Source organism: Branchiostoma floridae, chromosome 4 (genome assembly GCF_000003815.2).
Source record: "Branchiostoma floridae strain S238N-H82 chromosome 4, Bfl_VNyyK, whole genome shotgun sequence".
Taxonomy (NCBI): domain Eukaryota; kingdom Metazoa; phylum Chordata; class Leptocardii; order Amphioxiformes; family Branchiostomatidae; genus Branchiostoma; species Branchiostoma floridae.
Window position 1 is genome coordinate 4,283,033 of NC_049982.1, and position 16,825 is coordinate 4,299,857.

The following is a 16,825-nucleotide window of genomic DNA, read 5'->3' on the forward strand; positions in this document are numbered from 1 at the left end:
ATCTGAGACGGTTTTATTTTACTGTAAGAGGTTTTGGCGGGTAAGCTCGCGGTTTCAATACTTCGATCCGCATTATTTGTTACCAGTCTGGGCGCGATAATCCTACTGTTCTCCCTAATCCGCCATGATCCCCTGGAAATCCCCCTTCTATTCCCGTCCACAGGTGTCTGTTTGCTAAAGCCGGTTTAATCCCGCCACAATCCGATGCAGCGGATCGCCGGGTTGTTAGTGTGGCCGCGCACCGTGCCTTGACGTCACCTCTGACGTCACCTCTGACGTCACCGGCCCGTGCGCATGTCATTAGCTGCAGCCGTCGGCTCGAAGAATGACTTCTGTGACCATCATCTTGAGTGGTTCTCCTCAGAGCCCCTTAAAATCCGCATATTGTCTATACAAATCACGACATCTTTACTTCTTCAACTTATGTCTCAAAATAGAACCATTGTAATTATATACCTATATCTGACATGCATCTCTTAAACAACTCTAAAGCTTTAAGAATATGTTCATCTTACTGCTATGTATTAAGTCGTTGCTGTTTCTAAACGACAGTTGAATTAAAAAAAAACGTTGCGTACTGTCAACTGAATGACATACCTTAAATAGTAAGTGCAAACTCAATCAAGGTTAACGTTACAGAGTCGAAAGTTTTGGTGACTCAAATCTCTTCGTGTTGGATAACAATTAACCCCTATGATTATATGTTACACGGTAACCATTACCAACTGACACAAGAACACGTTTAACTTTACTAATAACGTCACAAGATGACAACATTAATATTGCAACAATTAAATGTAGCACGAACTCCCTTATATTGCAGAGCAGACGATATATTAAATGTTGCTGCCAGTTATATACGACCACCATTGCCGCCTCTTCAGTGGATATTGATAAGCAGAATCTATAGCTATCCGTCAAACCTAGCATCAATTCACCAGTATACTATTTTATACGATCCATTACCAAGTATAAAAGAACCACCGTCAGGAAGTCGTGCTGCACGGTTTTGAAACTTTCCTCCCAGACTATAGACTAATGCTGCTTGATGACCATTACGCTTTATCTCGGAAGCCGTGTTTACTCCGCAGCATGCCGTTGTCTGATCCCGCCACCCTTGTTGTTTAAGTGGAATTGGCCGGTCATATCTTTGTCCCTGATCCATATCCGAGAGACTGACATTGACCTATTGTGGGCAATTGATTTTGTGATTTGCGTTCGAAAACATATGTATCTTCCCTGGGCCCCGGCTCGGAGAATCACTCACTCGAGGGTTCTGCCGACGTTACTCAGATAATATCGGCACTACCTCATCGATTCAAGGCCTAAACTTTCCCGCTAACTGTCGTATAATCCAGCCGGTCGGGCGACGGGGGAACCCCGGTATTGATATTGTAACAAGCCATCATCATTTTACAACTTCTATCATTCCTTACCGGGAAGTTATCGGGAGTATATGGCCCGGTTTGATGGTCGTTGTGACCAGGGGTGGGTCGTAAATTTAGCCAAATGACAGGCAGTAACCTTGATCACACATACACCAGTCGTTGTCGGTGGGAACTCTGAGAAGTTGCTTTTTAACAAATACTTTTCGGGCTTTTGATACTTTATTGGTATAATTCATGGTATGCAAAAGTTATTTTGCATTCACTTGTTTCTATAACTAGCATTCATTAGACTTTGTAGTTGCATGTAGTGAGATAACTCATTCTTACCTCACTAGAACTAGTACTTGTACTTGTAGATTATTCAGAACTACCTAGAACTTTGTCATCCTGACCTGTTCTTAGCTTGTGTGAGCAGAAACATACAATAACGGTCTTTCTTTATGATTGATGACTTTCGAATATTTGCCACGTTCCAAAAAAAACACAATGTGACGTTTTGTAACATTTGCCAATAAATAGATAAACAAACAAAAATAAATAAATAAACAACTTGTTATGTTGCAGGTGTGGTTCCAGAACAGACGGTCCAAGGAGAGGCGGATGAAGCAGCTGAGCGCGCTGGGGGCGCGGCGGGCGCAGTTCTTCCGCCACCCGAGGAGAATGCGCGGGCTGGACGGCAGTCCTGAGCTGATGGGCGCGCAGTACGGCTTCTACCAGGGAGAGATAGGTACGTGCGGCCATGTTGGACCTATAAATCCCCATGTTTGTTATAGAGATGGCTTTTGTTATGATGGTTACTAACTTGAGTGCCTTGCCACATTGTCCTTGTCTGTCCAAAGGCAAATAGAAAAAAACATAAACACAGAGAAAAAAGGATCTTTGGAGCTTCTGAACGTTTGGAAGGTCTTGCTCAAGGGTTCATACATTTTCACACCTTAAAATGAGAAACGTCCACAAGAGTTCGTTCTAGACTTTGGACAGTACAAAGTGTTTCATTCATGTGGAAACATGAAGGAAAACCCCCAGTTGTTGAATCAGTAAATGCTTTGAGAAACATCTACACCTGTCATGGTGCATCGGTACAACTCTTCCGACGTTGGCTCTGTGTTCCAACGTTCCACCATGTCCCCATCAGTAGTAGCTATATAGTCCTACTGCAATTAGATCTGCCACTGCAATTGAATCTGATCCGTGCTAGTAAAGGAGACACGGCGCTTGTGCCCTCCTTCCAGCCGGGGTTGGACCGAGTTATCCCCGCCTGAGTCCCTGTCGTGACACGGGGGATCACATGTCACACCTGACCCCGTCTGCAGGTGTTCCCGAGCTCCTTTCTCATCACCTCTGACCTTTACTCAGATACCGAGGGACCACTTCAAAAGATGGAAATTCTCAGAGGGACTATTTCAAAAGATGGAAATCAGACTTTGAGCAACAATAATTTTAATTCTAATTTCTGATCGGTTGTCTTTCCTTTCCTGTTAAACCAACGGGCACCCACTGACGACAACCACTCTCCCCGCTCTAATATGACCATCTCCTATGTATGTCAGAGCTATCTGTCAACATAGGCAAGTAGATATGCCTTCAAGAACAACGATCTTCTGTATTGTACATCTCAATTCAAGTGGTGGACAGGACACAATTTTAAGGAGCCAGAAGTCCTAGTTCACGGCAAACCCATATAGATTTATGAAGAAAAAAATGATATTGTAGTTTCTTATTTTCAAGACAGCTCTCGTGATCATTTACTTGGTATCTGCCAGGTGACGTGAGGCGACAAGCAGATTGTTTGGATGTTTGTTCCTGTGTTACCTGCAGCTAAATGCTGGATAATCAGAGCAGGTAAACAAGCTTGAATAGCACGTTGGGTTGCTGGCGGCTGTTTGACTTTTCGTTCCTACAGCTCTAAGCTGGATATCCCATGCAGTAAGCGGTGGTTATTATGTGTGTTGTTCCTGTGGTTGAATGCAGGATAGCAGAGCAGGTAAACAAGCCTGTGTAGGCAACACGTCGGTTTGCTGGCGAGTTGTTGTACTATATATGTACGGCTCTAAGCTGGATATCTCATCCAGTAAGCGGTGGTTATTGGGTGTTTTGTTCCTGTGGTTAAATGCAGGATTTTTCAGGAGGTAAACAAGCCTGCATAGGCAATACGTCGGGTTGCTGGCGGGCTGTTTGACTTTTCGTTCCTACAGCTCTAAGCTGGATATCTCAACCAATAAACGGTGGTTATTGGGTGTTTTGTTTCTGTGGTTGAATGCAGGATATCAGAGCAGGTAAAAAAGATTGACGCGTCGGTTTGCTGGCGGCTGTTTGGCTGTTCCTTTTCGTTTCTACAGCTCTAAGCTGGATGTCTCATCCAGTAAGCGGTGGTTATTGGGTGTTTTGTTCCTGTGGGTGTTGAATGCAGGATATCAGAGCAGGTAAACAAGCCTGTGTAGGCAACACGTCGGTTTGCTGGCGAGTTGTTGGACTATGTACAGCTCTAAGCTGGATATCTCATCCAGTAAGCAGTGGTTATTGGGTGTTTTGTTTCTGTGGTTGAATGCAGGATTTGTCAGCAGGTAAACAAGGTTGTATAGGCGACACGTCGGTTTGCTGGCGGCTGTTTGACTTTTCGTTCCTACAGCTCTAAGCTGGATATCTCAACCAATAAACGGTGGTTATTGGGTGTTTTGTTTCTGTGGTTGAATGCAGGATATCAGAGCAGGTAAAAAAGATTGACGCGTCGGTTTGCTGGCGGCTGTTTGGCTGTTCCTTTTCGTTTCTACAGCTCTAAGCTGGATGTCTCATCCAGTAAGCGGTGGTTATTGGGTGTTTTGTTCCTGCGGCTGAATGCAGGCTTTCCCAGCAGGTAAACAAGCCTGTGTCGGCACGGCGCGAGTCAAGCAGCACGCCGGGTGCCAGGTGCCGTCAGCTGACAGCCGGGTTATTGGGCTTTTTGTTCCAGCAGCGCTCTAATCCTTCCCGTGATCCCCCGGCTCTAGGGCAGGATTTACGCTCACAATGTCCCGGATGACGGACGGTGGCGCGCAGGTGCGGCGGGTACAGGCAGGTCGGGCCGGGGCAGGATCGTCCGTCAACCCGGCAACGATTGTTACCGCGTAAAAAAAAAAAAAACTCCTGTTTAACGTTACGTCTCCGTTTGAAGACGATTATGTTGTCTTGATGAAAACTTTGACTTTAAATCAAGTGCTAGCTATAGATTTTTGATTCGCGGCTATTTGAATTGTAAAATCTTTATAATTTGAATTGTAAATTCAACTATAAAGAATAGTGCCAAGTTTGGACAACGATTGTTACCGCGTAAATTATACTCCTGTTTAATGTTATGTCTCCGTTTGAAGACGATTATGCTGTCTCGTTGAAAACTCTTATCAAGTGAAAAATCAAGTGATAGATTTTTGCGGCAATTTGAATTTTAAATCAAAAGAATAATTCAAAGAATAATTCAAAGTTTTTGCAGGTCAAAATTAGGAAGTAAGGACTCGAATGTTCAAGCCGCGAATGAGGAATAGACCCATTCAATTGTACTTTATATCCTACCTACATTGTTACCACATGAATTATACTCCCGTTAAAACAAAATTTGCATGTAAGAAAATCCCCTTAAGCAATTGTATAATGTTGCGGCGTTGTCAAATTTAGAGAAACTAAACAAAGAATAGTGTGAAAGCTTAAAGGTGCTTATACCGCTGTCGGGCTATTGAAATGTACATAAACTGAGTGTATTGCTTTGCGCTACCAAATTAGTTCTCTAACTGTAAAGCTTTCTTTTCTCTTCACAATATCAAAACTCCTTGCTTGTCAAAAACGCGCGCGCCGCGTGATTTCCCTCCTCTCGCGGACGGCCCGTAAAAGAGAAGCGGTTGAGAAGTTCGGGGCACCGTTCATCAATTTCCAACTTAACTCCGCGTTCAATCGACCGCTTTCGCAGCTAATTTCTTCCCATACGGATAGCGTACATGCGGATTAAGCAGATTTCATTACGATAACAACCGCGAAACGGATCGAAGACGGCCGTATATCAGGGCGCGGGACGGCTGAAGACACGTATCGGATAATCAGTGGTGGTGTAATGGGCCGGTGGGTTCGGCAGGGAGATGCGTCATAGGGGCCGTCTGTCGGCAGAAACCAAGGGGAGTGATGGACGGAGGAGTCGTCCTGCGATAGCCTGGGTTAGCAGGCTTCGCTATGGGACGGGCGTCCTGCCTTAGCCTGGATTAGCAGTGTCTGTGGTGGGTTCGGCAGGGAGATGCGTCATAGGGGCCGTCTGTCGGCAGAAACCAAGGGGAGTGATGGACGGAGGAGTCGTCCTGCGATAGCCTGGGTTAGCAGGCTTCGCTATGGGACGGGCGTCCTGCCTTAGCCTGGATTAGCAGTGTCTGTGGTGGGTTCGGCAGGGAGATGCGTCATAGGGGCCGTCTGTCGGCAGAAACTAAGGGGAGTGATGGACGGAGGAGGCGTCCTGCGATAGCCTGGGTTAGCAGGCTTCGCTATGGGACGGGCGTGGGAGTGATGGACGGAGGAGGCGTCCTGTCATAGCCTGGGTTAGCAGGCTCAACGACGGGACAGACGACTTGCCTTAGGGAGATGCGTCATTGGGGCCGTCTGTCGGCAGGCGGGGAGAGACCAAAGGGAGTGATGGACAGAGGAGGCGTCCTTACTCCTGCTATAGCCTCGGACAGCAGGCCTCGCGATGGGGAGGGGGCGTGTCTTAGCCTCGGTTAGCAGTCTCCGCAGTGGTAGAGGCGTCCTGTCATAACTGGTTAACCTCGGTTAGCAGGCATGACGACGGGACCGACGCCCTGTCATAGCCTCGGTTAGCAGGCTCCACAACAGTATGTAATCATATCTTTGTCGGCAATGTGAAGACTAAAGTGACGGAGCCTTTCAGAGGCTACACCGGCGAGGTATTGGACTAATGCATTATCTCAGAGATTCGCGCGTCTTCAGTGCGCACGGGTCATCAAGGCCCGTATAATCGAGGGACGAATCGAGAGCTATGTTCATCATGTCACCGCTCCGGACGCGGGTGATGGAGAATCGCTGGTCGATAAATTCAAATATTAAATCAGACAAATGTAGGGATGGGAAGTATTGGGGGGGGGGGGGGTGTACGGCCGGACACACGGCGTGATAGATGGACACCCGAAAACAGCAAGAGATAGCAACGCCGCACTGACAACACCTCGCAGAGTCAAGTTTTCAACAATGTGTATTTTGAAAACATAACTTGAAGTATATTGCAAAATGGTAACGTTAGGTAAAGGAGCGGTAGTACAGTAGAGTTGTAGACAATGGAGACCTAAAATACCCCACCCCCCCGCCCCGTTAAGTTCAAACTAGAAATAACTGATTTCATAGTATAGTATGGCAGCTGTTGAAGTCATGAATATATCACTACACGTAGTATTATTTGACTTAGCTGGATAGAACCATCATTAGACTTATCACTGACAAAAGGATGAATGTTTGACAGTAAGTTTACTTCGTGGAAAAAAAGCAGATCTGGAATGGAGTTTTGGTTTCAAATTCTGCACTCTTCCACCTTGTCAGTTACTTTCTTGCAAACTTGAGACGCTAGACTGAAAATATTGATGTTTTACATATCTGAAGGCGCAAACGTCAATCAGTACTGTCAATTTCTGTATGGCTAAGTAGCCTTGTGAGTCATAATGCGATGGGGGGGGGGTATGGTAGCTTAGCTTGATCATGGAGTGTTATTATGAATAATGGTAGTTTATTCTTCCCCAGATCTCCCAGTCCTAATACTCGTATTTGTCTGAATTTAGCGGCGTGCTTGCGGAGTGGCGAACCCGTCGGTAGAGCAGAATGAGTCCGGACGTGCCCATTACAGCCGAGATTGGGTAATCCCAACCCGCCGGCGGGGCTGATTGTTCACGTCACCAGTAATCAGCCGGAATTGTGTTCCCGGATTGAGAAAATGGCCCACCGGAGGCGATACACCTCAAAAGAAAAAGAAAGAAAAAAACGTGCAGAAAAGAAATAGCGTATGTCCGGGAAATGGCCCACCGGAGGCGATACACCTACAAAAAAAAACGTGCTGAAAAATTCACCCTGAATGGATTTCTGAACGGTTGCAGATAGATGTGCAAAAGTTAGGTGTGACAGGTCGTTCAGTGTGATATAACCAGCTGCTGCCGCACCGCGTGCCTGCGAAGCTGGTGTGTTACGCCGAAGGGTGGTTATACCGACTATATAGATAGAGATACAGATACAGACACAGATACAGCAAAATAGCGTACATCCTGAAAGGATTTCTTTCTGAGTTAAAGAAATTTTCTGTCGTCGGTGCGAGGTAATGAATTGGTTTTCCCGGGGCTCGAAAAAAATGTGATTGTTTGCCGCGAGCGCGGGGAGCTAATTTTCGCCCCAAATTGACCGCAAATTGGCTGAATACTGCAGTTACGACCGAAAGAGTTGTTCTAGCGCGTTAGGACGACGCACACCCCATTTCTAAATGGAGAAAATCTTTTATCCTAAGTGAAAACCCTGATGGGACGGTTTGGGGAGGTATGAGGAAATTGTCTTTCACAATTAGGCAGATTGACGGAGTATCGGCAGCGGATGACAACAATTAAGCTAATCTTCGGGTGACAACTAAGTTATGGCTTCATAAACGGCGCTAATGAAGAAAACGGGGCGGTTAGCGAGCAGTCTGGCACGGGTTGGGGGAGTCGTGTGAGTGAGTGTGTGAGTGGGTGCTTGGTTGATTGATTGATTGCTTGAGTGAGTGAGTGAGTGAGAGAGTGAGTGAGTGAGGGGAGTCGTGTGAGTGAGTGAGCGAGTGTGTGTGAGTTAGTGTGAGAATGATTGAGTGATTGAGTGTGAGTGAGTGAGTGAGTGATTGAGCGAGTGAGTGAGTGATTGAGCGAGTGAGTGAGTGAGTGAGTGAGTGAGTAAATAAGTCAGAGTTGGCGAATAAGTGTGTGAATGAGGAAGTGAGTGAGTGCGTGAACGAGTTTGTTCGTAGGTTTCTTCTAGAAGCTATTTCATATACGCTGTTTTGTATCAATTGCTTGAGTCGAAACGAAAATGACATGATGGACTAAACTGGAGAAATTTAACCAGTGGCAAAAATCATTGTCATTGAGAATAACTTATTGTCATCGTTCCCAACTTAAAGTAGGAAGAAGTTAGGCAAAGATTCCTGCCACAGACCAACTGTAAAGACTACGCAGTGTAGAACCCGAACAGACGCCGTTCTCATGCCTACAGAAATCCGTCACGGCCGTGGCTGTTGTAGAAACGTCATCGCGGCCCGTCAGCCGGTCCCGTCGCCAGCGGAGCCGCGAAGCGAGCCTGTATAATTTAGTAGTCGGTACGCCTGACGGAGCTCGGTGACGCTGCCCGCGCGCTCAGATCCATTAAAAATGCATAGATATCTCAGCGGCGGCGCTGGCAGCGTGGAAAATTCATGTTTTCCTGTTGCCGGAGCGCTCCCGTGGGAGGAGGGAGAGTCGGAGAGTCACGGAGCGTGAGTCTGTCGCTGATCGTTCTCGTGACGAAACAAGCGGCTGGTGCCGGCGACGCGGATTTCTCTGGAAATTGGGAAAAGTTTGTGGCGAATCTCGCTCATTTCGTTGCTGCCGCCCCTATTGGGATACTTTCTGAGTCTGAACGCTGCACGGGAGGCGGTCTGAATAAGCGATACTGAACTTCGCGCAACACGCAACTATTACTGACAGTCATTCTATACAGATTATAACTTTGACTGCGCTGAGAACAACAAACAACAAAATTACAATTACTCGTAAATGTACACTACAAGATACTGTTCAGTCAATCGACACATAAATTTACAGGTAGCAATTAAGAGACAATCCAGAGTTCAAATCAATGTGCTCAAAACACAGCTAATGTTGTCCTTCATACCTAGGACATTTGCTCCACGTAGCTGTCCATATATGGAAGTACACCAAAGCTGACGTATTTTGCTGACTCTAAATTTCGCTCACCCAAAAATGTTTAAGTGCATGGACTATCTATATTGTATGACATTTACCTTAAACTTTGTTTCTCAGGACCTTCTCTCCATTTGATTGTTCGTGCATAACATCATAAACTGAACAGTGAAGTATTTGTAACGTCTAGTGCATCAGCAGTTTTTTTCCTAATTTTTCTGGAAATATCAAACTCTTGAGTTGAAATCAACTGTAAAAAGACGAAGACCAGAAAAAAAGCACAAACTAACAAAACTTCTAAAAAAGGGCACAGACTAACAAAGCTTCCAATATAACGCAGTATCCGTTTTGTTGCTAAAGATTCCCAGGTGCAGTTCGGGGGCATAAAATTTATGTCAACTTCATGTTAAGCATCCGATTTTAACGACTCCATCTTTACTGCCGCGGGGTACGGGTATGATTTTTAAAAGTCAACAACAAAATAGCTCGTGTTATGATCAACCCTTCTGCCATTTCTAAACAGATCATAACTCTTCTACAGTTAACTTCACCGTTAAATTTATAGAAAAAAAACGAGTAAATTAATAGCATTATGTTCCCGTAAACCGACCAGATGCGACGTGGGAAAGTTGGGGAGGGTTACATAAACCCTTATCTAACAAAGACTTTGTAAAAACTCTGCGTAGACCATAAAGTTGTGAGCACACAACATAAAAGCGTATATCAAATGCCATCGGACTGTTTGACTACCAGTGATAAAGATAATATGCCCGTTACCATCTGCAGTTGGACTTATACGTTTCCCAACATTGATATAACATCACATATATCATAACAACCTTTGTTCCTAATATCTATAAAACAACGTGGTAAAAAATAACAACGTCCCGTCCCAAACCCATTTACAAATCCGCAGCTTCCCAATGGACCGATCCTAAAACCCCGCCCCTGTTCGATCGAACAAATAGAACCCCCTATTCTATTTCGAACACCCTCGTCAAAAATAGCCATTTCTGTCCAATGTGACAGTTTTTGACGTATTCGAAATAGAATAGGGGGTTCGATATGTCGTTCGACAGGATTGGTTCATTCTGCTGTTTCAACTTTAACAGCGGGCGGATTTTTTATCGTTTGGCTTACTGACTCAGTGGAGTCTACTTTTGATTTATCGCCTGCCGTAACATGTGAAATAAAATATTAAACTATGAATATACAATGAATGGGGATCAGCCCGGGCCGGCCACGCACCATAAACCCCGGTAAACGACTGTGCGTCCAAATCACCTGAGCGAGTAAATCTACTCCGAATCACCCCGTCTCGTACGGAATAGTCCGGCCGAGTATTTCGTACAGGATAATCCTGAGACATAACGGGTTGGGAGAGAGATAAGTTGTGCCTGGGAAGGAAGGAGCGAGGGCTGAGGGTGTTACGGGGTACCCAGGGCAGGGGGAAGGGTTGAACAGGCGCGTCATTTCTTCGGACCGCTTCCATCAACTGTTCTTCAAAATCGATTTGAGAAGTTCCCAAACTTTGACAAAGCCAGAAACTGCTACGTTTGAAAGAGACAGAAAAGCGTGGACTTCGTAACGAAATGCGCTTCAAACGGACGTTGGAAAAATGATGAGAGGGCGTCTCTTTTGTACCTTTCTAGAACTGTCATAGAGTGGAACTGGCTGCCATCTAGTACAGTAGGGGCATCAACACTAGATGGCATTTAACAACATTGGTAGTCAGATGTGCACAGGTTACATATAGGTCGCATGACAGGTTGCATGACAGGTCGTCCAGTGTTACATATAACTAGCTGCTGTCGCGCCGCATACCTGTGTTATGACGAAGGGTGGTTATACCAGCTGTATAGACACAGATTCATATACAGATCACATTACGCTCCTTTCTCAAAAAGTATTTTTTTCGTATCTCAGAGATTGTTTCAACAATGATGATTTATTGCATCCAAATCTAAAAAGACAAATGTTTCCACAAATCTGCCAGACTGTACTTGTGCCTTTCAAAGTTTCTGCGTGATTAAAAGAGGGGTTGCTACCCCACATGCTCCTTAAGCGTATAAATATGCAATTTAGACGTTCTTGTTGTTGTTACGCTCCGCCGAGTCTATGAATGTTTGAGCATATGTATGCGTACGAGCGCATGGGAGGAATAGCGCAGAGCTTATTTCGCGTGAGAGAGAAGTTATTCTGGAATTTTTAAACCGTTGCGTGAAGTGCATTCAACATCTATGCAGGGTTGTTCTGTATCTGTGTCATTACAAGAAAAAGAAGACAATGTTAACGTACACAAAAATGACTGACATGTATTAATACCAAGTCTCGCTACCTGGCCCGTCGACGCACATTAACTCAGGTATACGCAGACGAAGATATAATCCTGGAAAAAAACTTTGAAGCAAGTCCGCTATACATTGATATTGATAGTAACATGTTGTATTTGAGTAAATCACAACAAGAATGTTGCAATGCAAAAGTGATTTTTTTTTCTATCTACGCACGTACTCTCTAAAACAATACAAGAAACAATACAAGTAATCTTCCGAGCCCCGCAGTGCCTCACCGGTGCCCAAGTGCAGTGAGATACCACCTTTAACGAAGACGCAATCGGAGAAACAACCTTTTGAACCAGGTCGGCATGACGGATGTTTTTTTTTTTGGGGGGGGGGGGTCATTAAAAAAGCAAGAAGACAATTGTGACACTAAAATGACACCCAATTGCTTCTTTCTATCTACGTTCTTAAGGTTTCACGTACACCACATGAAGTCTAAATGAAGACGCAATCGGAGAAACAACCTTTTGAACCGGGTCGGCATGAGGAGGCTTTAATTGTGTGTCATTCAAAGAAAACAAGACCGTCTCGTGTATCCAACTTCTTTCTACCTTCGTCCTCAAGCTCTCTCGTACACTGCATGAAGTTAAAGGTGGAGCCGCAGTGCCGCACTGGTACCCCAAATGCAGTGAGATACCACCTTAAACGAAGACGCAGTAGAAGAAACAACCTTTTGAACCGGGTCGGCATGACGGATGCCGCAGTCAGTCCATGCGCGGGTACGCCACGCCCCGTTAAGCACAGTCCGTGATGCACCCCACAAATCTCCCTCCCCCTGAGCCCCCCGAAATCCCCGAAAATCGCCCCAATTCCAAGTCAAACTATCCCACTCTGACCCCTCCGACCGGACGTTATTTGTTTGCCTTGATAGTGGGCACTGCAATGGCCCTCTAACGGTCGTAATGGCATGTTTTTGTCTTCTGTTTATCATCGAAACGACTTCTATTGTGTTTATATTCATAGTTTATTCCCGATATGGCAAATTTGATCACTAGTTGGATAACCCGGACATGATGTACGACATGATAATGTTATACTGTACGGTCTTAACTTGATGGAGACGCTCAGACGCAACGACTTTATCGATGCTTCGTATTACAGCGAATGTACCAAGGGTTTACTGGGAGCCGTACAAACTGAACTCGTCTCGGAAAAACTGCACTTTTATTTCTTTTCTTATCAATTAGACCCTCCAGAAGTCTTAACTTCACTCGAAAGAATCCACTGAAAGAAAATGTCAGCTTAGTTTTGCTAGATCGACCATCAAAGTTAAGTCGGAGACGAACTTTTACTTTTTTCTGTAATTCTGTAATGCATTAAGGACATTTATAACATTTCCTTTCGTAATGTTATAGACAACGTTTCCCGGCACGTTTAATACGTGCACAATGCTACAATAGCATCCAATCCGTCTATAACGCTATACCGTCAAGACGCGACCATCTCTAAAACTGCAGTTGCCTTCCAATAAGTTTTTGTTTGAGGGGGAGGGGTGTGATCAAAGAATGTACGGTGTAGTTCTTGGTTTCACTAACTAACGGTATCGCTGCTAGGGGTAATGATTCAGACCCATGTAAAATTCACTCTGTACGAGTTCAGAGTATTTCCCAACTACGTTTTTATTGTTGGACCGGTCCAGAAAAAAAAAACGGACCTGAAAAAATCAGTAGACCGGATCCTCCGGACTTGGATCTGAATTTTCTGTACCGGTACCCACCCCTGTTCCCAACGATGGAATCTCGAAGATGAATTGTTTCTCTCAAGCTGAGTTTGATGAGCGTCTTTTTTCCATATTGAAAGATTTTTTTTCTTTCTCTCTCTCACACACACTAATACATCATCCCCAGCTTGCCAACCGCGCGCTCGCTGCCTTTTCTGCCCGCTGTTGGCCGGCCTCGCCTGGAGATAGGAGATAAGAAGAACCGAAATCCACCCCGAACGCAGGTCGTTTGGCAGATAAGCCCGGCCCCAAGATAACATCTCCGGTCCGCCTGACCGCGCTTGTCTGCCGCGGACCACAAGAATAACGCCGTTCTCGCAGCTCCGGCAGCAGCACGAGAGATGCACGGGCTCTTTTTTGCTTCACAATAGCGATCGTTCCTGGCTCGGAACGTTTCTGTTATTCACGCTTGCCACCTGTTTTCACGCGGGGGCGAGAACACTGGTTTGGGTGAGAGCTTGTCTGTTCATCTGGATGCCTTGATACAATACGTCACATATTCTTCGTGAAGCGATGAAACCACAATGATGGGCGCTATGTGCGCACGTGCTCTCCATCAATAGCGATCGTACCGGTGAGATCTGGAAACCGCGTGGTTATTTTTGGTGCCACGCATATTTATGCAACCTTCGGGAACTTTCTTACACAGCAAAAAGACGCGATGTTATGCGTCGCATGCAACTCTCACACTAAAGAAACGTGTCCCAAATTATACACCTGGTATTCGAGAAGTATTTTGGCTATTTTAATCAATAGAAGAGGTGCAATGACAATGCTACATGAACTGAGCGTCATTTTCATGTATATATAAATAGAGTACATGGAGAGAGTGCTTTCATGTTTTTAACCCTCCGAAAGTCATCAGAAACCATACGTATTTTTTACGTTACTCAATGTAGTTTTCAACCATTACATATGGCTATGCAAATATTACAAAAAAGTGCATGTATTTGAAAAGTGAATTTGTTAGACATTCACTATTCACAGCTATGACTGAACACTTTCCAGCATTTTTAAGATAATTGAAAACTTTGAAAACTACTTGACCTCTCCTCCCTCAGAGCAATGCCTGCGCATCATCTAAAACCATCACAGAGAATTCTCGGTGTTGGTCTTTTTCCCGTTTGTTAAAGCAAACCACCTGGCGTCAGCCAATGGACTGACATGATCTGCACATGAGTATAGTTTGGGATGAAACTGGTTGGATGTCAGGATGATGATTGTGTTGGAGAATCACACCTGTTGTACCTGTTGCAATTCAAATTAAGTCTAAAGTCTAAAGAATCAAACCACTTCTCCCTCAGAGCAATGCCTGCGCGTCATCTGAAATCAGGGAAATCTCAGCAAGTTTTCGCTTGTTATAAATCCGATCTCGCCAACTCTAGCCGTTAGACTACCACTCCCCTTACCATATCTTCATAGCGGAGGTAATGATTTCGTCTGCGGAAGAGTAAGTTTGCCGTGTCCATCAGGTCGCGAGAGGACATCATCTGGTTCACTAGAACACGTCGCCAGCCTTATCACGGTACGAGGGGAGGGACGGGCACAACAGGCGCTGGTGCCTTATCTGTGCACCCACCGTGCATTCACTTGGCACCTCCGTGTAATTTCTCCCACCTTTTTTTAACTCTCTCCTGCTATCTTCTTGAGAGAGAAGCTTTGGAGAGTCCCCGAGGAAACCCTTCTTCCTTATCTCCCTCAGTATGAGCGCGGAAAGCCGCAGCAGCGACCAGTGCCAGGGGAACTGCTGATAACAGTGAAGGATGAGGCAGATGTCTTCCAACGGAGCAATATTTGCTATCTTTGTAAGGGTTCCGCGATAGGAATATCATTTTCAACGAAGTGGCTAGCAACTTTGTGGGCGGAAATTGAAGGAAATTATGAGTTATTGTTTGTTTTATTATCGACAATAACGCATTTTCTATGAACGATGAGTAAGGATCATGCAGTTCCTGAATGTATATTTCACGTGCGAGTGACACAGTTCAACTCGTCAACGTTCGTCTTCTCCGTCTGAAGTTAGATGGCCAGGAAGAAATAATGTAATATCATCCCGACCAGCTTAGTCTTAGTACGAATTCGAGGACCTTGTTCTCTGTTACTGTTAGACAGGATACAGGTGCTGTGAAATTGTAATAACGTTCAGATAGCAAGATCATTTTCCAAGACGAGCTCGAAACACAATCTATTCATTTTATCCTCTATAGTGGTGTATAAATTGTAATTTACCCCAACTGATAATTAGCAATTGCGAACCAAAAAAGTTATATTCAAAGGAAAAGTAACACTCATATTGGACGCCGAAATGCGGTTTATATGTAGACACATTCGATGTTTCTTAACCTAGTGCGAGTATAACAGTTACTGGACATAATCGTGTATGAATTGTTTTCAACCTAAACTCATTATTAGGAAATGCGAACCAAAAAAGAAAAGTAACTCATATTGGTCGCCGTGATGCGGTTTATATGTAGACAGATGCGATGTTTCCTAACATAGTACAAGTACGACTGGACATGAATCGTAATCACTTCGCTCCTCCATTAAGCTTGAGCCCGATAAGATCGTCTGATCTTCCCCGGGTACGCCCCTTTAATTTCATCCACTGCAGCAGCCGCCTCGCTCCACAAACTCGCGCCGCGATAACTTCTCGCGCGAGCTAGCTAGATCATCGCGAGATTTGGCTCCGCGCGGGATTTGGCCGCCAGGTTCCGGGTTGGTGGCGATGCCTGTGCATCAGCAGGCACTTCTTTCGACAAGGATCAAGAGATTATTTCATAATTGCGGGTTACTTCCTCCGCCGTAGGGCAGAAGCGGGTTGATAGAAACATCTGCAGCCCGCTTCACTGTGCCGGGAGAGGCGACTTAATACTAGTAACAGAATTTGGGTCGCAAAATCTTTCTAAGTGACACGTTTACAAACGGGTTGAAGGACGGCAGCTTAGGGGCGTTAGCCACAACGGGTTATATTTCAATCCCATATGGATAACTACTGAATATGAATAACATTTCAGGCTGCAAGGAAAGACTTGTCACGGCTCGGATTATGTTGTCAATATTATTGATGAGATGTGCTCTTAAACAAATGGCTCATGATATTCGTGCCTTATTGCTAGACTCAGCATGACGTATTGTTCCCACTTAAGAGAACGGCGACAGAACCAAGTATGCCACTTTTCCGGCTCTTTGATTTAAGATAAAAATAGTACTAAATTGATACTCTACTGAAAAATCTTTCCATTGTTGCTTATGGCAAATATTCATGAATTACACTTGGTATATGCTTATAACGAATTTTAGGGATTCCTATTTTCAAATGTTTGTATTTTCTAGAGTTCAAAGTAAGCAGCGCTTTAAACAGCACTATAGATATTGCTCCAGTGCAGTTGTTTAACACCAGTAGTTAAAGCCCAACCTCGCATCTGTATGGGGTCGGCTCGACTCGCG

General features: G+C 44.9%; 1 protein-coding gene across 2 annotated transcripts in view; it reads left to right on the forward strand.

Moving 5' to 3' along the window:
• LOC118413522 (LIM/homeobox protein Lhx5-like) overlaps positions 1-16,825 on the forward strand; it is a 113,181-nt gene that overhangs the window by 77,269 nt on the left and 19,087 nt on the right. For both annotated transcript variants that reach the window (XM_035817014.1, XM_035817013.1), the window contains exon 4: positions 1,953-2,115. In XM_035817014.1, the coding sequence (XP_035672907.1) occupies positions 1,953-2,115 (163 nt within the window). The remainder of the gene's footprint in view (positions 1-1,952; positions 2,116-16,825) is intronic.